This window comes from Saimiri boliviensis, chromosome X, assembly GCF_048565385.1.
Source record: "Saimiri boliviensis isolate mSaiBol1 chromosome X, mSaiBol1.pri, whole genome shotgun sequence".
Lineage (NCBI taxonomy): Eukaryota > Metazoa > Chordata > Mammalia > Primates > Cebidae > Saimiri > Saimiri boliviensis.
In genome coordinates this window covers 74011726-74026254 of record NC_133470.1, presented here as the reverse complement: position 1 = coordinate 74026254, position 14529 = coordinate 74011726, and the positions used below count along the sequence as shown (strand labels likewise).

At 34.3% G+C, this 14529-nt stretch overlaps 1 protein-coding gene across 2 annotated transcripts in view; it reads right to left on the bottom strand.

Moving 5' to 3' along the window:
* Window positions 1–14529, bottom strand: part of KLHL4 (kelch like family member 4) — a 166743-nt gene that overhangs the window by 20619 nt on the left and 131595 nt on the right. For both annotated transcript variants that reach the window (XM_010349357.3, XM_003938700.3), the window contains exons 8-9: window positions 13107–13269; window positions 11168–11380 (exon numbers count right to left, since the gene is read on the bottom strand). In XM_010349357.3, the coding sequence (XP_010347659.1) occupies window positions 11168–11380; window positions 13107–13269 (376 nt within the window). The remainder of the gene's footprint in view (window positions 1–11167; window positions 11381–13106; window positions 13270–14529) is intronic.

The window sequence follows — 14529 nt, the reverse complement described above, 5'->3', positions numbered from 1 at the left end:
ATCAAAAAAGCACAGTCAGTTGAGAGTTGTATATCTGACTAAACTATCTTTCAAAAATGAGGGAGATATGAATATGTTCCCATATAAACAATGGGTAAAGGAGTTTATTACCGACAGAACTCCCCCACAAAAACTGGCAAAGGGAGTCTTTCCAGTTGTAATAAAAGGATCTGACACAACAAGTCAATGTCATATGAATATATAAAGTTCTATGGTAAACATAAATATATGGACAAATACAAAAACTAGCATAATTTTAGTTTTGGTTTATAACTCCATTTTTAATTATTCTACAAGATTTATAAATAATTGAATAAAAATATTTACAATCTATGTTAGTGAGTACACAAAATATAAATAAATAATTTGTCACATCAATTACATAAGTATTGGATAGGGTTAAGTAGTGTTTTGAGGTGATAAAAGTTAAGTTCATATTGGTTTAAAACACATCAGTAAACTTTTAGAATGTTATATGCAATCTCCATGGTACTTCAAAACTAGTATATATAGCATATATATAAAAGGAATAGAGAAAGAAATCAAATCTTTTCAGTAAAAAAATCAACTAAAGCAAAAGGGATGCTGGAAGAAAGAACATGTGTGACAAGAAGGCTATGAAAGACAACAGAAAAAAATACAGTGTTAATAAGTTATCCCCTATTTGTAGTTACTTTAAATGCAAATGAATTAAAACACCCAAATCAAAAGGCATACTTTGAAAAAATTACTGTTAAATGCAGGATCTAACTGTATGGTGTCTACAATAAAAGACCTTTAGATCTAAGAACACACAGGTCAAAAGGGAAAGGATGAAAAATATATTATATGGGAAAAATACTTTAAAAATAGCAGTGGTGGTTACACCAATATTAGACAAGATAGACTTAGAGAAAAAAATTCCCCACTCTCAATAATGGATAGACCATCAGACAGAAGGTCAATAAGCATATGAAGTATATATATTTAAAAATATGTATACAATCTCCAAATTGTCTACACTGTTATATACTATTTTCACAACACACACACACACACACACACACACACACACACACACACACAATCCACCCAAGAACAGAACACACGTATCTGAAGTAAACAATGGGACATTAGTCAGGATAGACCATATGTTAGGCCTCAAAACAAGTCCTAATAAATTTTTAAAAGGCTGAAAACATGCAAGGTATCTTTTCTGATCATAATGGAAATAAACTAGAAATCAACTGAAGGAAAACTGGAAAATCCACAGATATGTGGAATTAAACAATGCTCTTAAATAATTAATTGTCCAAAGAAGAATTCACAAGGCAAATTAGACAATATTTTAAGACCAGTGAAAATAATGACATGGCATATGAAATCTGATGGAATTCAGAGGAAAAACCATCCTATGAAAAAAAATTATAGCTGTAAATGCTTATAAGAAAGAAAGATTGCAAATCAACAACCAAACTTTACACCTAAGAAACTAGACAAACAAGAGTGGGCAAAATCCAAAGCTAACAGAAGTGAGGACATAATAGAGATTAGAACAGAGACAAATAATATAGATAATGGACAAACAATAGAGAAAAATCAATGAAATCTAGAGTTGGTTCTGTGAAATGATCAACAAAATTGATAAACTCTAAATAAGACTGAATAAGCAAAAAGTGACAAAACCCAAATAACTGAAATAAAAAACCTCTCAACAAAGAGAATCCTAGGACCAGATGGTGTTACTGGTGATTTCTACCTAATGTTTGAAGCATAATTAACAACACTTTTCCTCAAATGCTTCAGAAAATGAAGAGAAAGTAGTTCTTCTAAACCCTTTCTATCAATTCTACATTTTAGCATCTCTACATGTGTTCTATATTCTGTAATGTCAGAAAAAGACACTACAACAAAACTACTGACCTATGCCTCTAATAAATATTGATGCAAAAATCTTCAATATAATATTAGAAAGCCAAATTTGATAATATATTTAAAGTATTATAATGATAATTGAATGGAATTTAGTCATGGACTGCAGAATAATTTTACATACAAAAACCAAGCAATGTGAAATACCTCATTAACAGAACAAAGGACAAGAATCACATCATCCTCTCAACTAATGCAGAATAAAAGTATTGACAAGAGCAATCATACTTCTATAATAAAAACACTCACCAAACTAAGAATAAAAGAAAACTACCTCACCATGATGAAGATCATATATGGAAAATCAAGAGCTACAATCACACTTAATTTTTAAAGTATTTCCTGTAAGAACAGGAACAGGACAAGGTGCCCACTTCTACCGTTTCCATTAAACAATTAGAAATTTTAAACCAGAGCAATTAGGCTAGAAAGAGAAATAAGTCATACAAATTGGAAAGGAAGAAATTAAGAAATACATCAGTAAATGGAAAGATAGCTTTTGCTTATGGATCAGAAGCCTTAACATTGTTAAGATATCAATACGCTCGGTTGGATGTGGTGGCTCATGCCTATAATCCTAGCACATTAGGAGGCTGAATCAGAGAGATTGCTTGACCTCAGGCATTTGAAACTAGCCTGGGAAACATGGCAAAACTTTGTCTCTACAAAAATACAAAAAAATTTGCCAGGTGTGGTGACACATGCCTGTAGTCTCAGCTACTCAGGAGGCTGAGATAGGAGAATTATATGAACTTGGGTAGCATGCAATGAACCATTATAGCACCACTGCATTCCAGCCTCAGTGACAGAGGTGGACATTAAAAAAAAAAAATCAATACACAGTATGATCTACAGATTCAATGCAATTTCTCTCAAAACCCCAATGGCATTTTGGTAGAAATAGAGAAATTCATCCTAACTCCATACAGAATCTCAAGAGACCCAAAGTAGCAAAAATAATTTAGAAAATGAACACAGTTGGAGATTTACTGCTTCCCCTGATTAAGAACCTTAATATGCAGCTACACTAATCAAGACAATGAGGTACTGACATAAAGACAGACATAAAGACCAGTGGAACACAGTACAGAGCTCAGAAATAAACCTTTACATATATGGTCAAAAAAACTTCAACAGTGTTGCTTAAGTCATTGGAGGGGGAAAGGAAAGTCTTTTCAACACATATTGATGGGAAAACTGGACATCTACATGCAAAAGAATAAAGTTGACTCTTTCCTCAATAAAGAACAAATAAATTAATGGGTCAAAGGCCTGAAGGTAAGAGGTGCAATTATAAAATTATAAGAATAAAATATAAACAGAAAGCCTGATGAACTTGTATTTGACAGTCATTTCTTGGATAAAACACCAGAAGAACAGTCAACAAGAAAAATACATATAAATTGAACTTCATCAAAATTAAAAACATTTGTGCATCAAAATAGTTCATCAACACAGTGACCAAGAAATCCATGAAACAGGAGATAGTATTTGCAAATCATACACATGATAAGGAATTAATTTCCAGAATATTTAAATAACTACTATAGTAATAATATTCAGCTTTAAAAAGCAAATGAAAATTTGACACATAAACCTTGAAGAATTATGCCAAATGAGATATGCCAGTCGTAAAATGGGAACTATTTATGATTCCACTTTTATGAGGTAACTAGAATAGTTGAATTCATAGAAACACAAAGTAGAATGGTGGTTGTCAGTAGCTGTGGAGAGGTAAAAATGTAGAGGTATTGTTTAATAAATACAGAGTTTGAATCTAAGCAGATGAAAAATATTGTAGAGATGGTTGGTAGTGATATTTGCAAAACAGTATGTATATGTCACTAAACTGTATGCTTAAAAATGGTTAAAATAAAAAATTTCTATTATATATAATTTGCCACAAAAAATTAGAACTATTAAGAGGTGACTGGTTATTGCTTATGTTAACTATAGAGAGAACTAATGAGTTTTTTTCAGTGTTACATATATTTGACTATAGTACACATTATAGTAACATAGTATATTACAATCAAATATATATTATCTGAGGCAGTGATTGATCATACTTATGGTTTGTATCACCTTAAAAAAATAAGATGCATCTCTTAATAACTGATTTTAGAAGAAGCATTCCAGGTGTACACTGAGTAATAGAGAGCTAGTCATTGAGAATTAATTTTTTTAAAGTGCTACAGATATGATATTCCCTATAAGAAACTATTACCTTTAATTATTAATTATGTGTCAGTGGTATGTTTCTCAGAAAAAAAATCATCTTGTTTCCTTTAGACTCTTCTGCCTAAATTCTATCCTTTATGTCATTGTTTGACCAGTTTCTCCCAAGTTGCTTTATGATAATCCAATTTTCCCAGTTTTATTTTTCCTCTGCCTACAGGATAAAATCTCAAAACTTCTACCTTGGCATTAAGGGACATCAAACAATGTAGTCCTTAATTGTGTTTTGAGTTGCTCTTCCAGATTATACTTCCATACAAAATGTCTGTGCTAGCATACAAAGCTTTCTCCTTCTTTACTTTAATGGTTTTGGTTGTGATTTTTTTCTCCTACATTTTTATGCCTGCAAAATACAAATTCTACCTATTCTATAAATTTTCCTTGAGGATGCCATTCCATGATTATGTCTGTTTCCTAAATTCTGCTCACTTTACTGTAAATTTGTCATTTGGTCTTAGGTTAACATTACTTAACTATCTTGTGTATGTATACACTTTTTCTGACTTGAAAGGGAATGTAAATGGTATCACCACAAAGTCATGACACTTATTTTAACCAAGATACACACTATTCATAAAAGTGAATGTCTCCTATTCAATGAAATTACCTTCGGGAAACAAAATATTTATTGCGATACAGTCATCACAATAAATAGTTCTGTATATTAATAAAAGACATAATTATATTATAAATTATAACATCTTTTATTATAAATCAAATTATCTAATTATTATTTTTAATTTCTGTATAATTGTTTTTGTATATTTTGTGATGGTAAGTCGTCATCTCTTTACAGATTAATTTCATTTGATTTTACAAACAATAAACTTATTTTTTGTTGTTATGCTATTTTTGAAATTTCAATTGGTGTTTGATTAACAGGTGGTGGTTAGTTGTGTGAATAACTTCTTTAGTTGTTATTTCTGAGATTTTGGTATGCTCATCACCTGAGCAGTGTACACAGTACCAGGTGTGTAGACTTTATCCCTCACCCAACTCCCACACTTTCCCCCAGCCCCCAAAGCCCATCATATTATTCTTATGAGTTTGCATCCTCATAGCTTAGCTCCCACTACTGAGAGAGAACATACAATGTTTGGTTTTCCATTTCTGAGTTACATGACTTAGAATAATGGTCTCCAGTTCCATCCATGTTGTTGTGAATGCCATTATTTCAATTCTTTTTATACACTTAACGAAGGAGGTGAAAGACCTCTACAAGAAAAACTACAAAACACTGCATAAGAAAGAAAGCATAGATGAGTAGTATTCCAAATATCACATTTTCTTTATCAATTATTGATTGATAATTGATGGGCATTTGGCTGGTTCCATATTTTTGCAATTGCAAATTGTTCTGCTATAAACATGTGTGTGTGTAAAAGTGTTACCATTTCACCATATCCATGCCAACATTTACTATTTTTTTATTATGGCCATTCTTGTAGGATTGAGGTAGTGTTGCATTGTGATTTGGATTTGCATTTCCCTGATCATTAGTGATGTTGAGCATTTTAAAAACATTTGTTGGCCATATGTGTATCTTCTTATGAGAGTTATCTATTCATGCCCTTAGCCCATGTTTTAATGAAATTGTTTGTTTTGTTCTAGCTAATTTGTTTGAGCTCCTTGTAGATTCTGGATATCATTCCTTTGTCAGATGTATAGATTGTGAAAATTTTTTCCCACTCTGTAGGTTGTCGTTTTACTCTGCTGATTATTTCTTTTGCTGTGCAGAAGCATTTTAGTTAAGTCCCATCTATTGTCTTTGTTTTTGTTGCATTTGCTTTTGGATTCTGGGTCATGAAGTCATTGCCTAAGCTAATGTCTAGAAGAGTTTTTTCAATGTTATCATCCAGAAATTTTATGGTTTCAGGTTTTAGATTTAAGCATTTGATCCATCTTGAGTTGATTTCTGTATAGGATTAGAGATGAGGATACAGTTTCACTCTTCTATATGTAGCTTGCCAATTATCCCAGCACCATTTGTTGAATACGGTGCCCTTTCTTCACTTTATGTTTTTCTTTGCTTTGTCAAAGATCAGTCGTCTGTAAGTATTTGCCTTTATTTCTGGTTTCTCTAAGAAGGTCCATTCATCTATATGCCTAGTTTTATACCAGTGCCATTCTGTTTTAGGGAGCATGGCCTTATGGTATAGTTTGAAGTCGGGTAATGTAATGCCTCCAGATTTGTTCTTTCTGCTTAGTCTTGCTTTGGCTAAGTAGGCTTTTTTTTTGTTTCATATTAATTTTAGAATTGTTTTTTCTAGTTCTGTGAATAATAGTGGTGGTATTTTAAAGGGAAATGCATTGAATTTGTAGATTGCTTTTGGCAGTATGGTCATTATCACAATAATGGTTCTACAGATCATGAGCATGGAATGTGTTTCCATTTGTTTGTGTTATCTATGTTTTCTTTCTTTTGTAGTGTCTTGCAGTTTTCCATGTAGAGGTCTTTCAACTCCTTGGTTAAGTGTAGTCCTGAGTTTCATTGTTGTTGTTGTTGCAGCTATTGCAATAAGGGTTGAGTTCTTGATCTGATCCTCAGCTTCGTCACTGTTGTATAGCAGAGCTAAAGATTTGTGTACATTAATTTTTTACATAAATTATTGGGATACAGGTAGAATTTCACTACATGAGTAAGTTCTTTAGTAGTAATTTGTGAGATTCTGGTGCACCCATCATCTGAGTATCACACACTGCACCATATTTGTAGTCTGTTGCTCCTCACACTCTTCCCCTGCCAGTCCTCAAAGTCCATTATATCATTCTTATGCCTTTGCATATCCCTGTATCCCTGGTATAAAATCCACTTGATCATGGTGGAAACTTTACCTGCAAACAGACCTTTCAGTATTACGTTGGCTGTGGTTTTCTCATAGATGGTTTTCCTTACCTGAATGTATGCCCCTTCTATGCTGATTTTGCTGAGGGTTTTGATCATAAGGGGATGCTGGACTTTTCTGCATTTCTTGAGAAGATTATGTGATTTTTTAAAAAATACTTCTATGAAGTGTATAACATTTATTGACTGTGGATGTTAAACCATCCCTGCATCCCTGGTATAAAACTAACTTGATCATAGTGTATTATCTTTTTGATATGCTGATGGATTCTGTTAACTAGTAATGTGTTGAGAATTTTTACATTTATGTTCATCATGGATATTGGGCTGTGGTTTTCTTTTTTGTTATGCCTTTTCCTGGTTTTGGTATAAGGTTGATACTGACTTCACGTTACACAGAATTCCCTTTTCCTCTATCTTTAAGAATAGTTTTAGTAGCATTGGTACCAGTTCTTCTTTGAACGTCATGTAAAATTCAGCTGTGATTTCATCTGGTCATAGAGGGTTTTTTTTTGTTGGTAACTTTTTAATTACTGTTTCCATCTCGCTTCTTGTTATTGGTTTGTTCAGAGTTTCTATCTCTTCCTGGTTTAATCTAGGATAGTTGTGTATTTCTAGGAATTTATCCATCACCTCTAGGTTTTCTAGTTTGTGTGCATAACAGTGTTCATAGTAACCTTGAATGATCTTTTGTATTTCTCCAATATTGGTTGTAATATCTCCCATTTCATTTCTAACTGAGCTTGTTTGAATCTTCTCCCTTCTTTTCTTGGATAATCTTGCTAATGGTCTGCCATTTTATTTTTTCAAAAAAACAGCTTTTTGTTTTATTTATTTTCTGTATTTTTTGTTCCCGTTTCATTTAGTTCTGGTCTTTCTTTTCTTCTGCTGTGTTTGGGTTTGTCTGTTGTTTCTCTAGTTCCTTGAGGTATAACCCTAGATTGTCTATCTGTGCTCTCTCTATTTAATGTAGGCATTCAATGCTATGAACTTTCCTCTTAGAACCATTTTTGCTGTTTCCTAGAGGTTTGGATAGGTTATGTTATTATTATTGATCAATTCAAATAACTTTGTTTATTTCAATCTTGATTTGATTGTGACACAATGATCATTCACAAGCATGATATTTTACTTCCATGTATTTGCATGATTTTGACGTTTTCTTCTAGAGTTGATTGCCAGCTTTATTGCACTGTGGTCTGACAGAGTATTTGATGTAATTTCAATTTTCTTAAATTTACTGAGACTTGTTTTGTGGCTTTTACTGAGACTTGTTTTGTCACATGGTCTATCTTGGAGAATGTTCCATGTGCTCATAAATAGAGTGCATATTCTGCAGTTGTTGGGTAGAATGTTCTGTAAATATCTAAGTCCATTTGTTCTAGGGTATAGTTTAAGTTCATTGTTTCTTGTTGACTTTCTGTCTTGATGACCTGTCTAGTGCTGTCAGTGGAGTATTGAAGTCTCCCAGTATTATTGTGTTGTGGTCTATCTCATTTCTTAGGTCTAGTAGTAATTGTTTTCTGAATTTGGGAGCTCCAGTGCTAAGTGTATATATATTTAGGATTGTGATATTTTCCTGTTGGACTAGTTCTTTTATCATTATTTAAGGTTCTTCTTTGTCTGTAACTGCTGTTGCTTTAAAGTTTGTTTTGCCTGATATGAGAATACCTACTCCTGCTCATTATTTTTGCCATTTGCATGGAATATCTTTTTATCACCCCTTTACCTTAAGTTTGAGTCTTTATTTGTCAGGTGAGTCTCTTGAAGACAACAGATATTAATTAATGAGTTATTATTGACTTTGCCATTCTGCGTCTTTTAAGTGAAGCATTTAGGCCATTTTACATTCACCGTTACTACTGAGATGTGAGGTACTATTCTATACATTATACTATTAATTGCTGGAATATCTTGGTATTTTTTTCACTGTTATTGTTTTATATGTCCTGTGAGATTTATACTTTAAGGAGATTCTATTTTTGAGTATTTTGAGGTTTGTTTCATGATTTAGAGCTCCTTTTAGCAGTTCTTGTAGTGCTGGCTTCATAGTGGCAAATTCCCTCAGCATTTGTTTGTCTACAAAAGACTGTATATTTCCTTCATTTATGAAGCTTAGTTTCACTGGATAATTATTGGCTGTTTTGTTTAAGGAGGGTAAAGATAAGACCCCAATTCCCTCTGGCTTATAGGGTTTCTAGTACAAAATCTGCTTTTACTCTCGTAAGTTTCCCTTTATAGGTTACCTGATACTTTTGCTTCACAACTCTTAAGATTATTTCCTTTGTATCGAGTATAGATAACCTAATGAGTAACTTCTGCCTTCCAGATTCAAGTGATTCTCCTGACTCAGATTCCTGAGTAGCTTAAATTGAAGGCGCCTGCCACTATGCCAAGTTAATTTTTGTGTTTTTACTACAGACAGGGTTTTGCCATGTTGGCCAAGCTGGTCTTAAATTCTTGATCTCAGGTGATCCTCCTCTTTGGCCTCCCAAAGTGCTGGGATTATAGGCATGCGCCACCATGCCAAGCCTGTGATTGCTTTTTATTTATGCTATCCATTTCACTGGAGAATTTTCCATTCACATTCTGCATAATTTATTTATTTATTTGATTTCTTTAAGTTGGACTTAAACTTTCTCTGGAACCTCTTTGATTGGCTTAATAGTCTGAATTGGCTTAATAAGTCTGATTTTTTTTTCTGGCAATGCAGACATATCAACTTGGTTTGGATCCATTGCTGGTGAGCTAGTGTGATCTTTTGGGGGTGTTAAAAAAAACCTCATTTTGTCATACTACTAGCATTGCTTTTCTGGTTCCTTTTCATTTGCGTAGACTATGGCAGAGGAAAGATCCAGAACTCAGGGGCTACTGTTCAGATTCATTTGTCCTATGGGGGTGCTCCCTTAATGGGGTGCTCCCTTAATGTGGTGCTCTCCCCTTTCACCTAGTGTTAGGGCTTCCTGAGAGCCAAACTGCAGTAATTGCTATTTCTTTTCTGGATCTAGCCACCCAGCAGAGCTACTAGGGTGGGTAGTGTTGGCAGTTGAGATGTGATCCTGTGATGTGATCCATCTTCAGGTCTCTCAGCCATGGATACTACCACTTACCCTCCTGGAGGTGGCAGGGGAGTGAAGTATGCTCTGTGAGAGTTGTTGGTTGTATTTTTGTTTAGTGCACCGTTTTTTGTTAGTTGGCTTCCAGCTAAAAGGTGGCACATTCAAGAGCCCATCAACTTTGTTTCTATAGGGAGGATACAACTTTGCCTTTGGGTCAGGCAGTGGGAAGGACCACAGACTTACCAAGAAATTAAGACCTTTGTGTTTGGCTACCAGACTATGAAGAGAAAGACCATCAGGTGGGGGCAGGGTTAGGCATGTCTAAGCTCAGACTCTCTTTGGGTGGGGCTTGCCGCAGCTGCTGTGGGAGATGGGGTGTGGTTTTCAGGCCAATGGAGTTATGCTTCCAGGGGGATTACAGCTGTCTCTGCTTTGTCACATAGGCCACCAGGAAAGCTGGTAGCCACAGGTCTCCCCCAGTTCCCATGCAGCCTGCAGCCAGAAAGGCTGGACACACTCCCACTGTGCTCGCCTCAAAGGAACCTAGTTTATTTCAAGACAGCCAGTGAACAGGGCTGAGAACCTGCCCTAGGCCATGAGCCTCCCAGCTGAGAAAGCAAGCAGGCTCACAATTCCTTGCCTGTCAGTGGATTCTCTTGGCTTTCCTATGGTAGTTCATAGAGCAGAAGTTCACGATATGGGTATCCACACACTTCTCTGTCTATACGAGTGGGAGCTGCAGGTTACTTCTGGCTCCTATGTGTCATTTTTCCCCAATCTCAGTAAATTTATTTTGATTTGAGTCTCCTTAATTGGTTGAGTGATATAGCTTGGCATAAAATGTATTTGTTTACCACTTTGTCTTATTACTTTATAGTGTGACTAACAATAAGATGTGTATTTTTTTACATTTTTTATGCTGAATCTGAAATGCATATGAAATATTTTTAAAAATCAGCCTAAGAGAAAGTGTACAATTTTACAGAAGACAAATCCACTAAAAGGATTAGCATTTATTGGAAGAAAACTTTCTGGTTGCTTAAAAATCTTTCTTATTTCTAAAAAAATAAATAACCAAATAATTGCACACATAAAGAAACAGAAAAAAACTTACCGTTCCACACAGTCAGAAAGCCTGGAGCAATGGTTAGAAGCTGGGGCATCATGACCCCCTACAACATATAAGAATCCATTGTATGTGGCAACTCCCACACCTCCACGTCTTTTGGACATTGGAGCACACAAACTCCACTTGTTAGTGTGTGGGTCAAAGTATTCCATTGATTTGAGGCAGGAACTTCCATCACGTCCACCAATAGCATATAATCTAGATAAAAAGACAGATCTGTGTGTATGTACATGTATGTGTGTGTATATATACACACACACAAACACACAAAATACATACATAGAATGAGAGTGATAGAACTTTGCACAAAGCTTTTCAAGTTTCTGGAGGGTCAGACTCTATATTCTACTCCTATACTATTTTGCAGTCAATAGCAGAAGTTTGTGAATAGATCATTACCTGAGTGTACCTGTTAAAATCTATCCCAACCTAAACCTTTCTTTTTCACTATCTTTGTCACAGTCACTTTAAAATAATTGAATAAAAGATTCCATGGGATATGAGGCACAGATAAAAGAGGGAAACATCAAAGGGATTGGTAGGATAGTTCCAAAGACCAACTCCAACAACTTTACAATTTTAGCAGGGTTCAACTGCCTAGGAGTGGAATCTGTTGTTTTTATGTATGATTTTATATTTGCAGTAACAATTATCACTTAGAAGATACTAACTTAATAAACAATTAAGGAAAAAAGATAGAACCTAGAAACTATATTTTTTCCCTAGGAAGTGATATTGGCTATGACATTTCTCCCATACACTTTAAAATGCCATTCTTTTGATAAGTAGTATTTTAATATAATTTTAAAATTATAATACATTAATAAAGAAGGCAGACATTTATTTTTATTAATCCATATTCCTATAACTTCCCTTCATGCTGAGTTGTAAACAGCAGCAACTCAGAAAAACAAAATTAAATGGGTCAAATTTCATGTTTTCATCCTGTTCTGTATTAGGCAGGAGATTATATAACTGAATTACCTGACATTATTCAGGTCAGGCCACAGATAGATTTAGGAGTACCTTAAACTGAATCTCCTCTTATTTATGGACATTTCCTATTTATTTCTGTGCAAGGTTCTAAAAACAATATGTTGACATTTTGACTGAGACCATATCTATAATAATGTATTGGCTTCATGCGTAGTCAATATAAACACAAGGCTGTCTCTGGTAATTGACCCAGCCTATTGTCTGAAACTCAGCATGATTCATGACCCTCTTATACTCTGGTCATTGTCTTCAAAGTTCCCTTGTCAGAAAGCACAAAATACCTGGTAACAATTCAAGCTCTTAGAAACTTCTAACAATATCATGTTTTAATATAATATTTTGGATGTGTTAGGCAAGTGACAGGAAGAGGTAAATATTCAGGAAGGGTGAGACTAGGTAGGATTCTATATTTAGGAACCCTGAACACTCAGGAGAGGGCTTTTTGAAAAAAATAAAAGAATCACCTTATTATAACCATAGACAGACTAAAGTTTTGATAAAAATAAATCGTAATGTAAAAAAGTAGTAACTTTTTGAGGGTAAAATTAGAACTGGCTTGCCTACAAAGGTTTTCTCAAATTTAATGTGCACAGAAGTCACCTGATGATTCTGTTAAAATTAAGATTCTGATTCAGGACATCTGGGGGAGGGCTAGGATTCAGCATTTTTAAATACATCTCAGGAAAGGTGGATGCTGCTGGTCCCAGGACCACACCTTGATTAGCAAGGGCATAGAAAATATTTAATCAAGTGTTTATTTTAGACAAGTATTTTCAGTCCTAATGGAGAGTTCTAATGAAGACCTTTTATTATTGATAACAAGTATATCCAGTTTATTTGGAATGCTAATTGATTGATGGATCATGTCACTAAAGTTCTGTACTATATGACCTGGAAGCAATGAGCATCTGCGTTTCAACTTACTCACTTGTGGTTTAATGCAACAACACCAACTGTGCTTCTAGGAGTTGACATACTGGCCACGTAATTCCACTGTCGTCCCTCAGGGTCCCATCTTTCTACAGTATTTAAATAGCTCCATCCATCATGACCACCTACAGCATACATTGGTCCTTCAAGCGTGGCTACACCTAAAGAATTAAAAGAATTTGTGGGTTCACCTAGGTATGCCACACACAATGGATACTGTTTCATTTTGCAAGCAATTAACTATTTATTTTTTTTTGTTTTGCCTATTAAACGATTTTGCATTCATATGAATAGTTGTATGCAAAGTATGACTCTGTTGTAAAGCTAAATATGGTTTTCTAACTTTTTTAACGTATAGTTTCAGTTACCATATCATAGAAGGGAACTATTGTTGTAACACTGAAGTCAAAAGCGGTAGTAGAATGCACCATTTCTAGATATGTAATTTAAAAGCTGGATTTTTCTTGCAAAACTTCAATATTGTTTGTTGAATGTAACATGTAGATACAATATGATATTGATTCCTAGATAAACCTTAGAATTGCAGTCTGACTGTGGTAGGTCTTTATAACCTCTGATATTTAATACAGGGATAAAAAGATTCCTGTGGGCTAACTTACTAGAAAGGCGTTTTTAATGTTTAGTTAGAAATTTGTTCTGTCAGATATTATGAATAGCCCATTTCTGCTTCGCATCTGCTTTGATAATTCACATAATTGTTTTTTTCCCCACCTTCACTATCCCTATCAACCTCTCAGTGGTATATCATCATCACCTCCCCTACCTATTTACTAATATCAATTATACTGAAAAATAAGTTTGCTCTGATTTCTCTGTAAGACCATTCTAAGCTATGACTAGGAACTACCCTGACATAACTGAACTCAATAATTGTATAATGTATTATTTGGTAGAGTAAATTTGTCAGAGTAATTGGGTCAAACAATACTTGTTCTGGATCTGCCGATTTTTAGCTCTGTAAAAGTCAATTTTTTAAAAAAGTAAATTTTTCTATTGTTCAGCTAACTCTTATGATACTGCAAACATATGGAACCTAGTATAAAGAAAGAGGTATCCTGACAAATATTCAGGAGAATCAAAGTTCTCCACTGTGGACACATCATTCATCAAACTAGAAACACTATCCCCCTCAGTCATCAACTACTTTCCTCCCTAAATTGAGCTTAGGAGAAAACTCCTTGCTGTAGTTGTAGATTATTTAACAATAAATCCCTTTGAAAAGTTGTTATCCTTTTTAGAATGAAACCCCTTTGAAATACTGGTGGAAGGGAATCAGGAGTAACCTGCAACAACAGAAGTTCCACAGGCTTTTATCATTTCCTTAAGTTTTTTAGCATTTTGGAGACATTTTCACTAAGGGTTTGGCTAAATTCCAATAACGTGCAGCTAGATGTAATTTT